At 35.9% G+C, this 20050-nt stretch overlaps 1 protein-coding gene across 5 annotated transcripts in view; it reads right to left on the reverse strand.

Moving 5' to 3' along the window:
- The window catches only part of CADM2 (cell adhesion molecule 2), a 406671-nt gene that overhangs the window by 189881 nt on the left and 196740 nt on the right, over positions 1-20050 (reverse strand). For all 5 annotated transcript variants that reach the window (XM_070750255.1, XM_070750253.1, XM_070750254.1 and 2 more), the window contains one exon: positions 10745-10894. In XM_070750255.1, coding sequence (XP_070606356.1) covers positions 10745-10894 — 150 coding nt within the window. The remainder of the gene's footprint in view (positions 1-10744; positions 10895-20050) is intronic.

The following is a 20050-nucleotide window of genomic DNA, read 5'->3' on the forward strand; positions in this document are numbered from 1 at the left end:
AGTCATGATAACCATACCATGCCATCAAGTAAGCCAGAATCACAATTGTAATGTAAGTGTGCTGGGTAGTCTAGAACAGTGATGGCGAACCTATGGCAAGAATGCCACAGGTGGCACGCGGAGTATATCTGCTGGCATGCGAGCCGTTGCCCTAACTCAACTCCAACATGCATGTGTGTGCCAGCCAGCTGATTTTTGGCTCTCACAGAGGCTCTGGGAGGGTATTTTTGGCTTCCAAAGAACTTCCACGGGGGGATGAAGGAGGGCATTTTTACCCTACCTCAGCTCCAGGGAAGCCTTGGAGCCTGGGGAGGGCAAAACACAAGCCTTCTGGCCCACCAGAAGTTGGGAAACAAGCCATTTTCAGCCTCCAAAGGGCTTCCCAGAGGGGAGCTGTTTTTGTTCTCCCCAGGCATTGAATTATGGGTGTGGGCTCTCACGTATGCATGATAGCGTGCACACATACTCTTTCAGCACCCGAGGAAAAAAAGGTTCGCCATCACTGGTCTAGAACATTCAAGTAGAGGAAGTTATATGATCATGTCTACTAAAACAAGAACAAATGTACTATAATGTTTCATATTTATTGCATAATTCCTCCTTATACTAGTATTTATTTCCAATTGATATATGGATGTTGAACCCTTTTAAACATGTTTAAACTTTGAAAACAAAAAGAAACATTTTAAGGAAATTTGATGACCACATTTTTATTGTAAAAACTGAATACTTCAATCCATAGACAGCAGATATTTTCATATTCAGTTAACCTTACTACTTCCTAACATTCACTTTCATTTAAGTTCTATTTCACAAACACCAGATGCAAACTGAACACAAATTCTGGCATATTTTCTTAATACATCATGACTCACAATGCTACTCTGTTAGCTATCATCAAAATAAAATACTTCATTGCTAAAATATAAAAATAAACAATACAATTATATCTTTAAAAAAACCCTAATATATGCCCCAAATGAAACAAATTCTAAAGTATTTGTGATAATTTTATTTTCAACACTTCTTTCCAATTTTATTCTAATTAGAAATTATTATTTTTCTTTCTGATTCCTTTCCTGTATTTCCTTTTAGTAATTTTATAATGTGTACACAAGAACAAACAAACAAACAAACAACTTTAGGTGTGTTTTTTTTTAATGTAAGAGTTGATCAGGATTCAAAATAGAGCTATTTGAGGAACTGCCAATTTTATTTTAATCAGACATTATCTATATTAAAGATATTGATGCAGATGGTAATATTCGTAATTATTCCTAGATTTGTTTCCTTTGAAAAAAAAACGAAGTTCATGAAAATATTTTTTGTGAAACATTTATAGCAAGAACTGAATTAGTTAAATTTGAAGCATCACAGCTTTACTTACATGTTAATAACTTGACAGCTGTACAAGAGTGACCTGTGGACCTGAAATTGTACTTGCATATCATTGTTTATGATGAACCACAAAGGGATGGCCATCTGCAAAATACTCCTCACATATTGAATGAATACTACAAGAAAGTTAAGATCTATAGACACAGATATGAGAGCCATCCTTCATTACTGCATGTGTTAAGTTCCTTTGTTTTTCTTTTCTGTACTAGGCTGTCACTAATTCTTTAAAAACAAGTACCAGTTAATCTCATTCTCCATTCCTCCGGTTCTTTTCAGTGAAAAACATAAAACGTTTTATGCTTTCTCAATTTTGTATCACTTCTTTGGCACACACAAATTCATTAATATATTAAATCTCATATGTTTTTAAGATGATTGACAATAGTGGTAAGAGCCTTTCAAAAAGAATACTTTTTGCAGCACTTCAACGTTTGCTAGCCAAAGTCCTTATTCAAAGTGTCTTCATCTTTTCCATGAATGAAGAAGTTGGACATTTACAGGCCCTCAGGGAGATTAACCTCAGGATCTGAAGAATAAAGTTACTCTTTATTCTTACTATTAAGTTAAAAATTAAGCATATGTGGGATATCTTTGGGCCTGTTAGTCTTGATAAAATGTAGAAGGTACTTGGAGCTGTTAGTAGGGTGGAATGGGGATTTGTTTGGTTTTTAGTTGCAATATAATTTGGGGTTGGGTTATTTTTTGTAAACCACTTTGAATTATATTTACCTAAATAGTGAAGGAAAAAAATAATCTAAATAAATAGACATTGAGCAATTGCATTAACATATTTAATTATACTTTCCTTATGCTATTTTGTTATCCCTCATAGCCTTCTTACCAGCTTAGCACACTTGTGATTGTTTTCTACCTTTTTCTATGGTTTTTCAGTTAGTGTTGTAATTTCTCACATAGTATTACTATTTTGGGAGCTGCATTGGTTCTTAGCAGGCTTCTTAATTTCATTTATGGTGTTGATTATCATTATCATTACTCACAAAGCACAAAACTATATAATATGCGGGATCACTTGTCTCTGATTATTTCTGCCCATCTTACATGTTGTTACTGATTGGATATGAATTAAGTTTGTTCTTGGGACAATATTATTTGATGGTGCTTAGGAAGTGTCCTCCTTCTTGTGCATTATCTTCCCTTTAATATGTTTGCCTCTTTCTGTCTAACAGAATAGCCCTGATTTTTTTCACCCTCTAGATTTAAAAAAAAATTCTCATTTTTGTTTTTGGGTGATACTATATTTGCAGTTAGTTAGGAGAAGCTTATTTGATGTATAGCACCCAAAGTAACAGCTACATGAGTTATGCAGCTATACAAATCTTGTAAATAAATATTGAACACTTGTAGTAGCATGATTAATTATACTTATTTCTAACTGTCTTTCTGCAAGGTGCATTGTTCAAAGTACAAAATGCTTATTGAACATTCAATTTTTTTATACTGGTATAAAATTAATTACTGAGATTTGGTACTGACCATTCAAATTGAGGATTTGCTAAAATCCATATTTGCATATTTAATTTAAGAGATTTTGTCAAGCTTATTCTACCTAAACAAATGATGCATTATGGGTCTGTTTTAGATCTGAACAGACAAAGAGGCAAATCCAGGCTGCTTTATTCCACTCGTCAGTGGAATCAAAGTAAGATAAAACATAAATCTATTTTTAAGTAATAGTTGTTTTCTTTTCTTTAGCTCATCTAACCTGATGTTTTATACTAGCCTTTTTACTGATTTATTGAATGTTAATTTGATCTTAATAATTTTTTTTGAAATCTCAAATTAGCACAAGAAGCTAACCCAATTCATAGCGATAATTTCAAAGATCTAATGTCACCTTGACAATGTCAATGATTTAATGTCACCTTGACATTACTAAAATAATATTATAATATTTTACTATTAGAAGCTTATAAATTTGTTTTTCTTTCTTATAATATATAATATTATCTTATATAATAAAAATAACAACAGAGCTGGAAGAGGCCTTGGAGATCTTCTAGTCCAACCCCCTGCTTGGGCAGGAGACCCTACACTACTTCAGACAAATGATTATCCAACATCTTCTTAAACATTTCCAATATTGGAGCATTCACAACTTCTGTAGGCAAACTGTCCCATTGATCAATTGTTCTAACTGTCAGGAATTTTCTCCTTAGCTCTAAGTTTCTGCTCTGCTTGATTCGTCCACCCTTAGGTGCTTTGAAGAATAGCCTGACTCCCTCTTCATTGTGTCAACCCCTGAGATATTGGAACACTGCTATGATGTCTCCCCTAGTCCTTCTTTTCACTAAACTAGACATATCCAGTTCTTGCAATTGTACTTCATCTGTTTTAGCCTCTAGTCCCCTAATCATCTTGGTTGTTCTTCTCTGCAGTCTTTCTAGAGTATCAACATCGTTTGCCCAGGTTCGCCTGGTGCACCAGTTGCGGCCCTACCTGGACCCGGAGTCACTGCTCACAGTCACTCATGCTCTCATCACCTCGAGGTTCGACTACTGTAACGCTCTCTACATGGGGCTACCTTTGAAGAGTGTTTGGAAACTTCAGATCGTGCAGAATGCAGCTGCGAGAGCAATCATGGGCTTTCCCAGATATGCCCATGTCACATCAACATTCCGCAGTCTGCATTGGTTGCCGATCAGTTTCTGGTCACAATTCAAAGTGTTGGTTATGACCTATAAAGCCCTTCATGGCATCGGACCAGAATACCTTCGGGACCGCAATCTGCCGCACAAATTCCAGCGACCGATTAGGTCCCACAGAGTTGGCCTTCTCCGGGTCCCATCGACAAAACAATGCCATTTGATGGGACCCAGGGGAACAGCCTTCACTGTGGCGGCCCCAACCATCTGGAATCAATTCTCCCCAAAGATTAGGACTGCCCCCTTGCCTTTCGCAAACTCTTGAAAACCCACCTATATCACCAGGCATGGGGAAATTGATTCCCCTCAGCTGCTCTGTTTTATGTATGATTTGTTTGGGTTGTATGATTGTTTTTAAATTAAGGATTTTTAACTGTTTTGTTGTTAATCATTGGATTTGTATTATGTATTGTTGTTGTGAGCTGCTCTGAGTCTTCGGAGAGGGGTGGCATACAAATCTAATAAATTATTCTTATCCTTATCCTTATCAATCATTATCTGTTTTGCATTGTAGTGACCAAAACTGAATGCAGTATGTCAAGTATGGCCTTACCAAGACATTTTATAATGGTATTAACACTTTATTTACTTACTTACTTACTTACTTACTTACTTACTTACTTACTTACTTACTTACTTACTTATTTATTTATTGTAAGAGTTGAAAAAGACCATGAAGGCCATCAAGTTCAACCCCCTGCCCAAGCAGGAACCCTATAGTACACCAGTCAAGTGGAAGTTCAATCTTCTCTTAAAAATGTCCAGAGTGTTGGAGTTCACAACGTCCGCTGGTAAGTTGTTCCATTGGTTGATCGCTCTGACTGTCAGGAAGTTCCTCCTTATCTCCATGTTGAATCTCTCCTTGGTCAGCTTCCAGCCGTTGTTCCTCGTCTGGTGCCCTGAAGAATAAAGTGATCCCCTCCTCTCTGTGACATCCCCTCGTATACTTGTAGACTGCTATCATGTCCGCTCTGGCCCTCCTTTTCTCTAGGCTATCCATGCCCAGTTCCCTCAGTCTCTCTTCGTAAGTCTTGATTTCCAATCCCTTAATCATCTTGGTTGCTCTTTTTTGCACCTTCTCCAGAGTTTCAATGTCCCTTTTGAAGTGTGGTGACCAGAACTGAATACAGTACTCCAGGTTTAGTCGGACCAGGGCGTAGTAGAGTGGTATTAAGACTTCCCTGGTCTTGGAGTGTATTCCCCTGTTGATGCAGCTTAGGATTGTGTTGGCTTTTTTAGCTACTGCTGCACACTGTTGGCTCATGTTTAGTTGATTGTCCACCAAGACTCTGAGGTCTCTTTCGCAGTCGCTACTGCTAAGAGGGGTTTCTCCCAGGTTGTATGTGTGTCCAGGGTTTTTTCTGCCTAGGTGAAGGACTTTGCTCTTGTCGATGTTAAACATCATTTTGCTGGTGTGGGCCCACTGTGTTAGTCTGTCTATGTCTTTCTGTAATTTGAGCCTGTCTTCTAGGGTATTGGCTACCCCCGCCAGCTTGGTGTCGTCTGTGAATTTGATCAGTTGCCCTTCTATTCCCTCGTCCAAGTCATTGATGAAAATGTTGAAGAGCAGGACTGAACCCTGTGGTACCCCACTGCCTACGTTCTTCCATGTGGATTTGGAATCGCTGAGGACAACTCGTTGGGTGCAGTTGGTCAGCCAGCTATTGATCCATCTGCATGTGTTGTAGTCTACTCCGCTTTTTTCTAATTTGTTGATTAGGAGATTGTGGTCGACTTTGTCGAAAGCTTTGCTGAAGTGTAAGTATATGAGGTCCACCGTGTTGCGCTGGTCTACTGATTTGGCTATGGTGTTGAAAAAGGATATGAGATTGGTTTAGCATGATTTGCTTCTGACAAACCCGTGTTGGCTGTTGGATATTATCTTGTTTGTTTCCAGGTAGTGGCAAAGCTGTTTTATTATTATTTTCTCCAGTATTTTTCCAGGGATTGAAGTCAGGCTAATAGGTCTGTAGTTGCTTGGATCCATCTTTTCCCTCTTTTTGTGGATGGGAACTATATCTGCTCGTTTCCAGTCTTCTGGTAGGTATCCAGTGGCCCAAGATTTTTGGTAGATGAGGAGAAGAGGTTCCGCTATGGTGTCTGCCAGTTCTTTTAGGACTCTGGGCTGGAGTCCGTCAGGTCCCAGTGATTTGTACTCATTAAGCTCCCTCAAGTAGTCCCTAATTCACATGATATTGATTCAATCCCTCTTTTAATGCAGCATAGAACTATGTTATCTTTTTTGGCAGCTTTTGCACACTGCTGGCTCATATTTAAATGGTTGTCCGTTAGGACTCCAAGATCTCTCTCATTTACTACTCTTGAGCAAGGTACCACATATATGTACCTGTGCATTTTGTTTTTCTTTCGTAAATGGAGAACCTTTTTCACCATTAATTTTCATTTTGTTTGAAAGCACCAATGTTCAAGTCTGTCAAGAGCCTTCTGTATCTTGAGCCTGTTTTCTGGAGAATTGGCTATTCCTGCCGGTTTGGTTTGATTTGCAAATTTGATGAATTCCTCATCTATCCCTTCATTAAAGTTATTGATGAAAATACTGAAGAGTACTAGGCCTAAAACAGAGCCTTGAGGTATTTCACTGCATGCTTCCCTCCATTTGACAATTCCATGCAGTTCTGTTGAGTTCCGTTGAGCACTTTATGTTGGGTGTGGTTGGTTAGCCAGTTTTGAATCCATCTGGTGGTATTGCTGTCTAGCCCACATTTTTCAACTTTATCCAGTAATAGGTATGATCTACTTTATCAAATGCCTTACTGAAGTACAAGTAAATTAAATATACAGCATTCCTCTGGTCCTCTAATTTTGTAACTTTGTCAAAGAATGCAATAAGATTAGTCTGGCATGATCTGTTTTGGACAAACCTATAGGGGGTTGGTTATTACTTTGTTTCCTTCTAGGTGTTCATTGATTCTTTGCTTGATTATCTTTTCCAGAATCTTCCCTGGTATTGAGGTTAGGCTGATAGGTCTGTAGTTTCCTGGATCTATTTTTTCCTTTATTGAAGATGGGAACTACATTAGCTTTTTTCCAGTCTTTTGGCAGTTCTCCAGTCCTTCAGAATCTTTTAAAGATATAGTTCAATGCTTCTGAGTTCTTGTATGCCAGATCCCTTCATGGCATTGGACCAGAATATCTCCGAGACCGCCTCCTGCCGCACGAATCCCAGCAACCGATTAGGTCCCACAGAGTGGGCCTTCTCCGGGTCCCGTCAACGAAACAATGTCGGTTGGCGGGCCCCAGGGGAAGAGCCTTCTCTGTGGCGGCACCGGCCCTCTGGAACCAACTCCCCCCGGAGATTAGAACTGCCCCTACTCTTCCTGCCTTCCGTAAACTCCTTAAAACCCACCTTTGCCATCAGGCATGGGGGAACTGAAACATCTCCCCCTGGGCATGTTTAATTTATATATGGTATGCTTGTGTGTATGTCTGTTAGTATATGGGGTCCTTCTTAAATCTTTAAATATTTTAAATTGTCAGATTATTTATGATTTGTTTCCACATGTTGTGAGCCGCCCCGAGTCTTCGGAGAGGGGCGGCATACAAATCTAAGTAATAAATAAATAATAAATCCTTCAGAACTTTGGGGTGTAATTCATCTGGTCATGATAATTTGAACTCGTCTAGTGTAGTAAGGTGTTCCCTTACCATTTTCTTCCCTATTTTAATTTGTATTCCTGATATTTTTATTGTGAGGTTGTTTTTTCTCTTTGTGTAAAGACAGATGCAAAAAAAAAAGTTAAGTATCTTTGCTTTCTCCCTGTCGCTTGTCACCTTACCACTATCTCCCTGTAATGGACCAATTGTTTCCTTGACTTTTTCTTCTTTTAAATATGTTGGAAGAAGCTTTTTCTGATTCTTTTCCTGTATTTCCTCTTATTAATATTATAATGTATAATGTATATATATCAGAACAAACAAATCAATATAAGAGTTGGTCAGGATTCAAATTAGAGCCTGGTTATTTGAGGAACTGCCTATTTAAGGCACTGTTGATTTCCCATTGTTCAGATGCTTGGCACAATGGAACTCAACTAAATTTGGACACTGCATAGGACTAAAGAAGCATGCCCTCTCTATCTATGCCCTCTGGAAAAGCATCCCCTCAAATTACAAATCACACCCAGTCTCTTAAGGTTCTAGAAAATTCTTATGATTTAGCTCTGTTCATGCATTGTGGAATCCCTGTTATGTTTTTATTGTTATTGTTGCTTTAGTCCAGGACACTGCATTTTATTTCATTTTTGCTTAGTTTTAATTGTGCATTTTGCTACCCATATTTTATTGGAGCAGGTGATCATAATCAATGTAATTAATTAATTCAATAAAATGCAATTAGAATTATACAATTAGAAAAAATGCAATTCTATGAAGATATAAGATTTTTATTTATAATCAAATATAATTTAGTTACTAAGTTTCCAAAGCTGCCCAACTCAACAAAAACTTTGTGTGGGTTTATTATAAACAGTGAAGGGCTACCAAAATTTTTACTACCACACTGTGGACATGGCTTATGCAGGATGCCCTGCATTGTTTTTCATTTTTCGGTGCAAATTGGGTGTTCTCCATTTTTGCTACCCCACTGCTACCCCCCAATCCGGGCAGCAGCCCACCCCTGATTATAAACCACCTTGACAGAACTCAATTCAGGAACAAATGTACACAAACATATCCTAGGGTCCAGTGGAAAAGAACAGGCCTACAAGCCCTGTGGAAAGGATAGCAAAGATGGGGTTGGGATACTGTTCCATAAGTCGGACATCATAATATGTGAATTACTATAAAGCTGTTATTTTTAATGAGTTCTGTTGCATATATTGCAAATATGGTCAGGAAGAAATGCTATAAAAACGATGTTAGAAAAATGATAGTATATTCAGCGGGTATATTCATATTGCTCTAATAATTTACAGTGAGAGAGAGAATATTTACCTGTGTTTATATATGTTTGTATATGAGTGGAAATACAGTCCTCTGCACTCCTCTGCAAGAGCTACTGAATAGCACTGCAGGAATACTGACTAACAATGTGGGAGTATCACCCAGGACATGGTTATTACATTATTAGTAAATCCCATATCCCCCTTGCTCCCTGCTTTCCCATCCACTCATCTTTTATTCTCATTATTTTCTTTTTAATTGTTTATTATATTCTTCCAATAGTTTGCTACTGTTACATTTACATTTGTTTTCATTGTTGTAAGCCCCCTAGAGTAGCTTCACAGCGAAATAGTTGGCAAATAAATTTAACAAACACATACGTCAATGAATAACATTTGAACAGTTACAAGAAAAAATATTCCTTTATCATCTCACAAAAACTATTGAAAATTATTAAAGAAAACATTAAAACAATACTAAAAACTTTAAAATTCTTCTCAAAGGCAGGGAAATTGTAATTTTTGTTATTGTTTTTTGAATGTGACTAATGGATTTTCCAATTGGTGAATGAAATTTGATAGGTTAATTCCATATTTAGACAATTAGAATGAATAGATTTAAATAAAGAATTTTTGTATGCATTCATATATTTGGAAAGAAAAATGTGTTGGTTAGGAGAATGAACATTAATAAACTTACTGGTTACAAATGTCTATATATCAGGGATGATATTCCTTTATAGAAAATATTGTATACGTGAGAGAGAGAGAGTATCTCACTTTCTATATCACACAATTCCTCCTCTTCCTTTTCTTTCCCTCCAAAGTACTCTATGTCAGAGAAACTATACACTTGCTATATCACGTTTACCATCTTCTCTTCTTTTCCCTCCTCCTTCTTCCTCCCCCTCACTTCTCCTATTTTTCCTCTCTGTTCTTTCATTCTTTCCCCAAATCTTTTCTCAGATCAGATATAAGGTGTAAACTCAACACAAGATTTTTTTTTTTTTGTACTCCTTAGAGCTGCATAATAGGACTGATACAAGGACAGAACAATCAAGTCAATGAAAGGAAACATAGAAACATACATTTTTTCCTTGGTAGGACACATGCTAATCCCCAGATCAAATCAAAGACAATGCAACACTTACAAATAGTGATATTAGGCTGAACCAGCATTTATTTTGGCATACAAAGATAAAGGTTTCCATGTTTCCATAATGCAGGACGGGTACAACTAAATGACCAAAAAACCCCAACTTTGTGTTCTGAAACACATCCTTGATAATGAACTGACAATGGGACTGCTTGCTATTTTTATGTACACATGTTCATGTCATGCTAAATTATATCATAATGCAATCACCATGATTATGTACTTGCTTCCTGATATATGACATAAACTGCATTTTTGTACGGTGATGTTATAACAAACATTTCTACCCTTTTTCCTTGCACGGAAACCCATGGTATTAAATGTTGTACCTGTATTAACCTGTTTAATCACACTTCTAGTATTAAATCTCTATATTTAGTGAACACAGATCATAATCACATCTTTAGTCAGCAATAAAAATAGAGAAGAAATGAAACAATTCAAACTTTTTTCAAATTAGTATTAATATTGTATAATTTTACAATCAAACAATAATATTCAAATTACACATTTTTTTAGCCTGAGGATAATGTAAAATATAATGTAGAGTGTTCAACCATTATTTAACAGTAACATTATTATTATTATTTAAATAATCAATTGAGGACAAAAAAAAGTATATTCACCTTTCTTGTCATCAAAGTACAAAGTTTGTTGAGCTGGATTTGACCACTGGAGGGAGGTGTTATCATTTTGATCCACTCTACAAGTCAGTGTTGCTGTTTCACCCTCAATAACTGTAACATTCTGTGTGAGTGGAAACTGGCCTTGGCTGCCTGGGGAGGACATTAAAAAGAAAAAGAAATTGTACCATATTAACATAGAAACATAGAAACATAGAAGTCTGACGGCAGAAAAAGACCTCCTGGTCCATCTAGTCTGCCCTTATACTATTTTCTGTATTTTATCTTAGGATGGATATATGTTTATCCCAGGCATGTTTAAATTCAGTTACTGTGGATTTATCTACCACGTCTGCTGGAAGTTTGTTCCAAGGATCTACTACTCTTTCATTAAATGCTATAAGGATAGAGCAATATCTGTTACTTTCCCAAAAACGTGTTCAGCAAGTTCCTGTTGTATTATATTATTCCAGTAAGAGGGGAACATATATTTTATAGTAAAGAAAGGTCACAAAATCCATAATCCATTTCTCTGTTTGGGAAAAACATAATTAAAGGCAGGCTTAATTATCAAGAATACTTTAGCAAAATGCTGAGAAGCAGCTTCTGAGCTGAAACGTATCTTAGGACAAATTCCTATCAAAAATTCTAATTCAAAGATAATATGAATAGTCTTATCAACATTTATTTCTTATTTTTTAAATCTAATTTAGCCTGATTGGGTTTTCCCCCCCCCCAGATGTTTAAACGGGAATAGTTAAGATATTCTCAGAGTTCAAAAGTAACACTAAAAAAGAGCAATTTTGTATTTTGCTACCATAAGTGACTAAAATCAGATGACTGCCCCCTGTTTGGAAGAATATGAATTATATAACATTCCAAAAATTAATATGATATTTTATTTTTATTTAAGTAATACAGAAATAGCTAGTTAAAACATTTAAATAAACAAATTTTAAACAATGTATAATTTAGAAGTTGCACATAATTTAGTCATTATTTGTTGAATTTATTCTTTGCCATTATTTTCAATCATTAAGATAAATCCTATATTAGGAACATCCAAACGTCAAAATGATGATAGACAGATAGATAGGAACATAACATCCACTCAGAGAATCAGAAATATTTAAAAATGGTATTGGCAGATCTTTTCCAGTAGAAGCAACGTATTTGTAGTGAGCCTTCTGTAAGCCAGTATTATGAAGAATACTCTTAAATACTTAAAGCTAGTCACTTCTATTTTATAGCCATTAATGCTCAATAAATGGAACTTTTATTGAAACAGAATATAATTTCACTCGGGAAAATAAAGAAGCCTACAAATTTATGTTGAAATTTGTTCCTGTCAGCAATCAGAACATGGGTAGTCAACGAATCTTGCCTTGGTGACTCAGTCAGCCAATCAAAGTGAAGTGTTGACTGAGCATGTCCAGAAACTGAGGAAGAAAAGCATGGTTTAGCCAGTTCTCCATTGTACTTTGTTGCGAAAATATATCTTGCCATACGGTCTGTGAAATAACATTTGGTATTCTAGAATTTTTTTGTTATACTTAGAAAAGGTTATTTGAATCAGCAAAAGATAGTCATTTATGAAGCTTCTGATTTAGTTTGGTACACACAGTGCAACATTTTAATGCACACAGATCTACACGTTTCCTAATTTTATTTCATTGTTTTCTTAATTATATTCCACTTTTCTTCAAGAAATAAAAGAAAACATAGACCAAATGTTATGCTGGGTTTTTTTAAAGAACAATTGGTGAATTTAGTTTTGCTGAGAGATACTAGTCCAGAGACTGAATTTACTATATACAGTACCAGAGATTTATAAAATAACACATAGTGTGTTTGAGATAGTGATTAGTACTTTTTTCTTTGAGAATATATATAAAAGAAATGAAGCCAGATGGTAGAATTCTGATAGATAAAAGAAAACAGTTATTCACAAAGTATTTGCCATATTTATTATAAACTCCATCCTCCCATAATAGTTATTGAAAACATTTTTTTCAACTTCTGGTTTTATTGCATTAGATTAACTCACCATTTCATTAGCTTGCAATAACTTTCTCTTTTCCAAGGATTTCTAGCTGACATTTGTTCTTTTCATGTTTTACTTACTCCTGTGCATAATTATTTCATCTTGAAATGTTATCCTTCAATAGTATAGACTTAGAATCAGTATTGTAATAATTTCACAGTATTTAGTCTCCTTTAGATAGATCTCTATGCAACACTACACTTTAATATGCAAAACTGAAATAAGCTAGGGTAAAGAAAATATTGAACGTGTTGACGTGTTTGTATTTGCCTTCAAAATATCTATAAAAATGGCCATGCTCATTGCCTGAGATTCTCGTTGATGAATTATTTCAACAAGCTGCTCATGAATCTTAGCAGACGTTCAGGTTGTCTAAACCAGTGAGAACCTTATGGACCCTTTTTTTCCCTCCTCCCTGAAACAAATTTTAACACAAGATCTGGAAGCAAGCATGCGTGTGATAGCATAGAGAGTGCATTATCACATAATGGATGCATGAAAACTTACTAATAGTATTGGTTGCCTGGTTTTAATAATCTGAACTCAAAATCAACATCTTTTCCTATTCACTTTCCTTTCTCAGTAGAATTTTTAAACATTGTGCTGTGCTTTCTACGATACCAAGACAACTAAATAACAAAATAACTCAAATAACAAAAAATAAAAACCCAACAACCTTCTATCATTAGTCACAGGTTAGTTTCCTAATTTTATTTTATTTTAATTTTTGTCATTTGAGGGAAAGGTTGTGCATAAGAAAAAAAGTATTTCATAATAAATGGGAATAATGATTACAGAGCAACAAGAACAGAATCAAGGATATACTTTTTTAATTTGAAAAAAAGGGCTTATGCAATTAAAAGGATATTTCTCCATATGTATGCTACCAGAAATGTATTATTTGCTACTGTATTTCCCCCAAAATAAGACCTTGTCTTATATTTTTTGGAACCCTGAAATAAACCTTGGCCTTATTGCCATGCACTCAAAATCCCAATTAGTAAGAAACGTTATATCTGTAATTGTGAAGCAAGAAAGATGTACTAGTTGTGATTCAAATTAGACAGTTTACCACCATAAATATTAAATTAAACAGTACAATGATGACAAAATTAACGGGCTGGACCAATTGATCTATTGTCATTTGTTATTGCAATTTAAACCCAAAATATTCTCTTTTTTATTAATATTTTTATTGATTTTTATAATATAAAACACACACACAACATATAACATATAACATGTGCTCAGTGATCCCACCACCAGACAATCAATCATTCCCCACCACCAGTTGGGGGTATTTCTTGTATAAATAATTTAAACCAAGAGTGAAATATTTCTTTACATATTATAGAGTGATTCCAACTTGTTTCTTATAGCTTGGTCTCGGATCCTACTCGCCATATATCGTCTTACCTTGTCCCATTGCCCCATCAGCTGTTGCAAATCAGTTTCATTAATCGAATTCATCTTTTTATCCATAATCTCGAATTGAATGTGGTCCACCATATACCTACACCAATTTTGCATTGTCCGTTTTGTCGTATCTTTCCACCCCAAGACTATTACCGCCTGAGCGCTTTCTATCGCTGCTTGTTTAATTTCACTGTATTGTCCCATGTCACTATTTTTTACTAATACTGCCATTTCCTTAGTAATCATCCATCTTATATTTAATATCCTATTAATATCCTCTTGCACTTTTTGCCAAAAGTTCTGCACCACTGGGCATTCCCAGAGCATATGCATAAACACTCCTTTCTCTTGGCACCCATGCCAACAGATACCTTTAACGTTCTGCTGAAAGTGTGCAAGTTGAACGGGTGTGTAATACCACTTATGTAATATTTTCCTTCTCATTTCCCTAACTCTTGTATTCTTGATTTTGCTTATATTCTCTACTGTATTTTGCATCTCTTGCACCTCTACTTGTATCTCATTTTGCCACCATTTAGTCAATCGTATGATCACATCCCCGTCTGACTTCACTAACATCTTATATATATTGCTTGCTTGCGCCTTAGTACCCCCAGTTTTTTCTCTTATTATTTTCTCTAACTCTATCTCCTCCCTAAATAGTTCTTCTTTATTATCCCTTTAATACATATATTTACATATTGCATTTATTTGTAGCCATCTTCCTTTACCCAACCACCATTCTATACGATTTCTACTTGGCCTCCCATCCTTCTCATATAACTATTCTATCTTAGTTATCCCTCTTGCCTTCAACTCTCCTATACCCCTATTTAAATTTATTTTATTATCTTTATTTATTACATAAATCAATGACCGTTTTGATTTATATAATCCTATTTTCCCCTGCCATTTTTTCCAAATTTCCATAGTTTCTTTCATGGGACCTATTAGTTTATTTAAGTCGCTCCTATTCCACTTTATAAAGATTAATTCTCTATTCTTCATCCCGTTTATATGTTTTTCCAGTTTCACCCATTTATTCTCGAATAATTGCAACTCCATTAATCTTTCAATTTGAAATGCTTCCCTATACAACTCCAAACAAGGAATTCCCCATCCACCCTCTTTTTCGTTCACTATTAACCACTGTTTTCTTATGCTTGGTCTCTTATCTTCTTCAACCCAGTAATTAGGTTTTTTGTCCCATTCTCTAAATTTGGATGCTGATAGCCCCCCTGGCAGTACCAGAAACGGATACATCATTTTGGAATTATCATCATTTTCAAAGCTCATTTTAGAAATTCTCCTTAGCTTTTTCTCTTTCCAGCTCTTCATCTGTTTCAACATTTTCCTCTATATTAATCTATAATTCACCTCCTCAATTTTCCCTGGATTTCTCAATAACCAAATTCCCAGATATTTAATTTTCTTTAGTCCTAACTTCAACCCTGATTATTTCCTGATTACTATCTGCTCTCTCGGACCTGTATTTAAACACATAATCTCTGATTTTTTTCCATATTGACCGACAATCCTGATTCCTGTTTAAACTTTTGTAGAATATTTCTTATACCTTTAATCATCTCCATGGGGGTCTGGGTCAATATAATTGCATCGTCTGCAAATAGGATTAATTTCATTTCTATTTCCCCTATTTTGTATCCTGCCCAAGTGTTATCTTGTCTTATCTTATTAGCTAACATCTCTATTGCTATTACAAATAACATTGGAGATAAAGGACATCCCTGCTTGGTGCCATTTAGTATTTTAATTTTCTGCGTTCTTTGTCCATTCACCCTTATATACGCTTCATTCCCTTTATAAATCTCTTTTATAGTTTCACAAAATATATCCCCCATATTTAATTCCTTACATAGTTTATATAAATAACTATGGTTAACTTTATCAAAAGCTTTATAAACATCTAATTTCAGAATTCCTAATTTCCTTTTAGTAACGGTAGCATGGTGCATCATATTTATTACATTTCTAATTGGTTCACTTATTTTCCTTCCCTTCACAAATCTGTATTGATCCTCTTCAATTATTTTTGGTAAAATATTTTCAAGTCTATTTGCCAATATCTTCATAAATATTTTATAATCTTGATTTGCTAAGCTGATAGGATGGTAGGACCCAGGCTCTCTTAAATCTCAATCCATCTTCTGAATAGTAACAATCTCTGAAAGCTTCCATGTCTGCGGGATATCATGAGTTAACAATATATTATTAAACAGTTTCCCCACATACAGCAACAATACAGTCATATAAGTTTTATAAAATTCCCCTGTAAACCCATCTGGGTCCGGTGCTTTGGCTTGTTTGGCTTTGCAATTTCTTCTTGTGTGATTTCTGCATTCAATATTTGTTTGTCTTCTTCGGTTACTATTTTCCCAACATTGCGGACTCCTATATTAACCTGCTCCTCTTTATACAAATCCTCATAATATTTTCTCATTATCTTCTCTAGCTGCTCTTTACCATATCTAACCTCTCCACTAGGGTCTCTCAGTGCTAATATACATGATTTTTCTTTCCTCTTCTTCAAAAATCTTGCCATTTGTTCCATTGATTTTGTCCCCCAACTCAAAGTTTTTTGTCTCATCATCACCTTATCTTATCTCATCATCTCATCTTATTCCATTGGATCTCATCATATGCCATCAATTGTTTCCTTTTCGATTTCAATAAACTATTCCAATCCCTACTCTTAGTTAATCTTAGCTGCTCTTGTATCAAGTCTATTTCCCTTACCTTCATTTCCCTTTCTCTACCCCACCTTTTTCTAATATCTGTTTCCATACATATACATTGTCCCCTCATAAAATGTTAACATGCATCCCACACAATTGATTGTTTAATATCACCTATATTAACATAACTCTGTCTGAAATTTATCTTTATCTTGTTCACTAGCAGTTACAACTGCATTATATCTCCAAATTCTTTGGTTGCATTCCTGACCTATTTCCAATTTTGCCAGTAGTGGGGCATGATCTGACAACCAAATACTTTTGATATCTACTTTTTTAACTTGTATATTGCCCACACTATTCAGTAATATATAGTCAGTGCAACTAAATGCATGATATCTTGCTGAATAATAAGTACCTCTATTTGGAATATCTGCATGGAGATCCACCATATTAAGTCTATTTAAATGTAACATCCTACTATTTCCGATCCCATTTGTTAATTGCATATTAAAATCTCCTGCTAAAAATGTTGTGCCCTCCATAAAGTTATCTAGCTTCCTTTTTGTATTTATTATAAATTGTTTTATTTTCGCATTCAGGGCATAAATTGCTGCCAATGTCAACTTCTTATGATTAATTTTCCCTTTAACAAACAACCACCTCCCTTCTCTATCTTTCTGAACTCCAACTTCTTCAAATAAAACCCTCTGATGAATAAGAATCACCATACCTCTACTATTTTGCGTTCCTCGAAATTCATATATCCATTTCCAATTTCTATCATTAATCAATTTATCCCTTCCTCCCCGTCTTTTATGTGTTTCTGTCAAAATCATAATATCCACCTTATTTTGCTTAGCCATTCTCAATATCCTGTAATGTTTTAAATAAGATCCCAAACCATTTACATTTAAAACCATTATATTACACTCATTCATAATATACAATAATATCCCTTTCCTCCTCTTGTTTCACTCTTGGTTTGCTTGTTTTCTCCTTCCTTACCCCAGTTACCCCCCCCCAAAGTGCCTCCCCTCATGCTCCCCCCACCAAACAGGGAGAGGACAAGAAAAAACCTTATCGAATCATGAGGCACTACTCCGGATTGGGTTCCCACCCTACTGAGCTCCACTTTCAACCACTTTTAAATATAATTAAAGAGAAAAATTCCTCTCCCACTCTCCCTTATCCATTTAAATGATTCCTTCTTTTACTTGTTTTTTAAACTTCCTTTATCTTTTTCTCTTCTCCCATCAACAAAAATAAGAGTTAACACTGCATTCCAGAAACGTCTCTGACGAAATCACTTCTTCACTTTCTTGTCCCGCTAGGCTCTCGTTATTCTCTGCTTCCTTGTAATGGCCTCCACCTGCCCGATTAACTCCTTCAGCTCTTTCTCCATTTGCCTTTCCTCCTCGTCTGGGGTACTGCGACCGCTAAAATAATCTTCTCCTCCTTCTTTTTCTTCAGCTCTTTTTGGCTCTACAGTCCCCCCTCCTTCTGCTCCTCGTGGCTCACTCTCTTGAAACTGAATACCCAGTTGATTCAATAATGCCTTTCCCTCCTCCGGTGACCGAGCTCTGAACACCTTGTTCTCTTGAAACACCAAAACAGCACCTGGAAAACCCCAAGTAATTTTTTTTCCACTTTGATACAGGCGGCTTGAAATTGGGTGTAAGGCAGCTCTCGCTCTCAAGGTTTCCCAAGAGAGATCTCTCAGAATTCTTATCTCGTTCCCATCTTGTTTAAGGCTGGCACAGCTTTTCAAATATTTGTAAATGTCATCAGCTTTTTTCTCGCTGACCAAAGCCATAACAATGTCTCTTTGCCTCTCCCGGTTTCTACGTGGGGCAGCCCAATGGACACGTAAAATATCATCAGAAAGAACCTGAGCACCCTGCGCTTGCATCCAACCTAGAATTGCTTCATTTAATTTTGAAACTGAAGCAAAATCTGGTCTAAATCCACGCAGACATAAATTTCTTCGCCTTCGGCAATCTTCCAAATTAGCAATTCTCTAATTCAATTGTTTAAAAGTCTCCTCCTGAATTTTAGCTTGTTTTTCCAAACTTTGAATTTTTTCTGCCACCATCTTTCCTTCCTTCTTAACTGTTTTAAAGTCTAAAGAAAGATTTCCTAAAGCCGATTCCACTTTCTGAAACCTCTGTTCAAAGCCTGAAACAATTTGTAATAGCTGATCCAGCTTTGTCTCGATTTTGCCAAGGCTAGGTTCAGACCCTTCAGCCATTTTATTATAATTGTACTCACTCGTAATAGCGAAAAAAGTCCCATCTTCCTTAGAAACTCAGATCTTAGATTATCTTTGATCTCCTCTGCTTTCCTTCAAGAAGGATTTATTATGTTTTAAGGAGGAATTTCACCTTTATTTAATAAATCATAATTAGAGCTCGAAAATGAGATGCATCTAGCTTTGACGCATGCGCAATCTCAACCCAAAATATTCTCAATGACATTTTTATGCATTTGACATAAGAAAATGACTTTAAATCCTCCGCAATACCAAAATCTCCATCACTCCACTGACTGTATTGGCTGCCGATTAGTTTCTGGACACAATTCAAAGTGTTGGTTATGACCTATAAAGCCCTACATGGCATTGGGCCATATTACCTCTGGGACCGCCTTCTGCCGCATGAGTCCCAGTGACTGGGTAGGTCCCACAGAGTTGGCCTTCTCCAGGTCCCACCAACTGGACAATGTCGTTTGGTAAGACCTATGGGGGTCCCGGCCCTCTGGAGTCAGCTCCCTCTGGAGATTTGCACTGTCCCCACCCTCCTTGCCTTTTGTAAAAGCTTAAAGACCTATTTATGCAGCCAGGCTTGGGGCTGTTAGACCTTATCCCACTGGCTGACGAGTGTAGTATGTTTTGCTGTGTGAATGGTTTGAATGATTTTAAATCTTATTAGTTTTTTAGTTATATTAATTGGATTTTTTAGATATGTATATGATATATTTGTGATATGTATATGATATATTGTTTTTGATGTGATCCGCAGAGAGGGGCAGCATACAAATCCAATAAAAATAAATAAATAAATAAACAAATAAACAAACAAATAAATAAATACACTAAACGTGTTGTATTTACAGTCACCAGCAAATGCTTCTACATAGCCCATAAGCAGATTG

This window comes from Erythrolamprus reginae, chromosome 4 (assembly GCF_031021105.1).
Source record: "Erythrolamprus reginae isolate rEryReg1 chromosome 4, rEryReg1.hap1, whole genome shotgun sequence".
Taxonomy (NCBI): domain Eukaryota; kingdom Metazoa; phylum Chordata; class Lepidosauria; order Squamata; family Dipsadidae; genus Erythrolamprus; species Erythrolamprus reginae.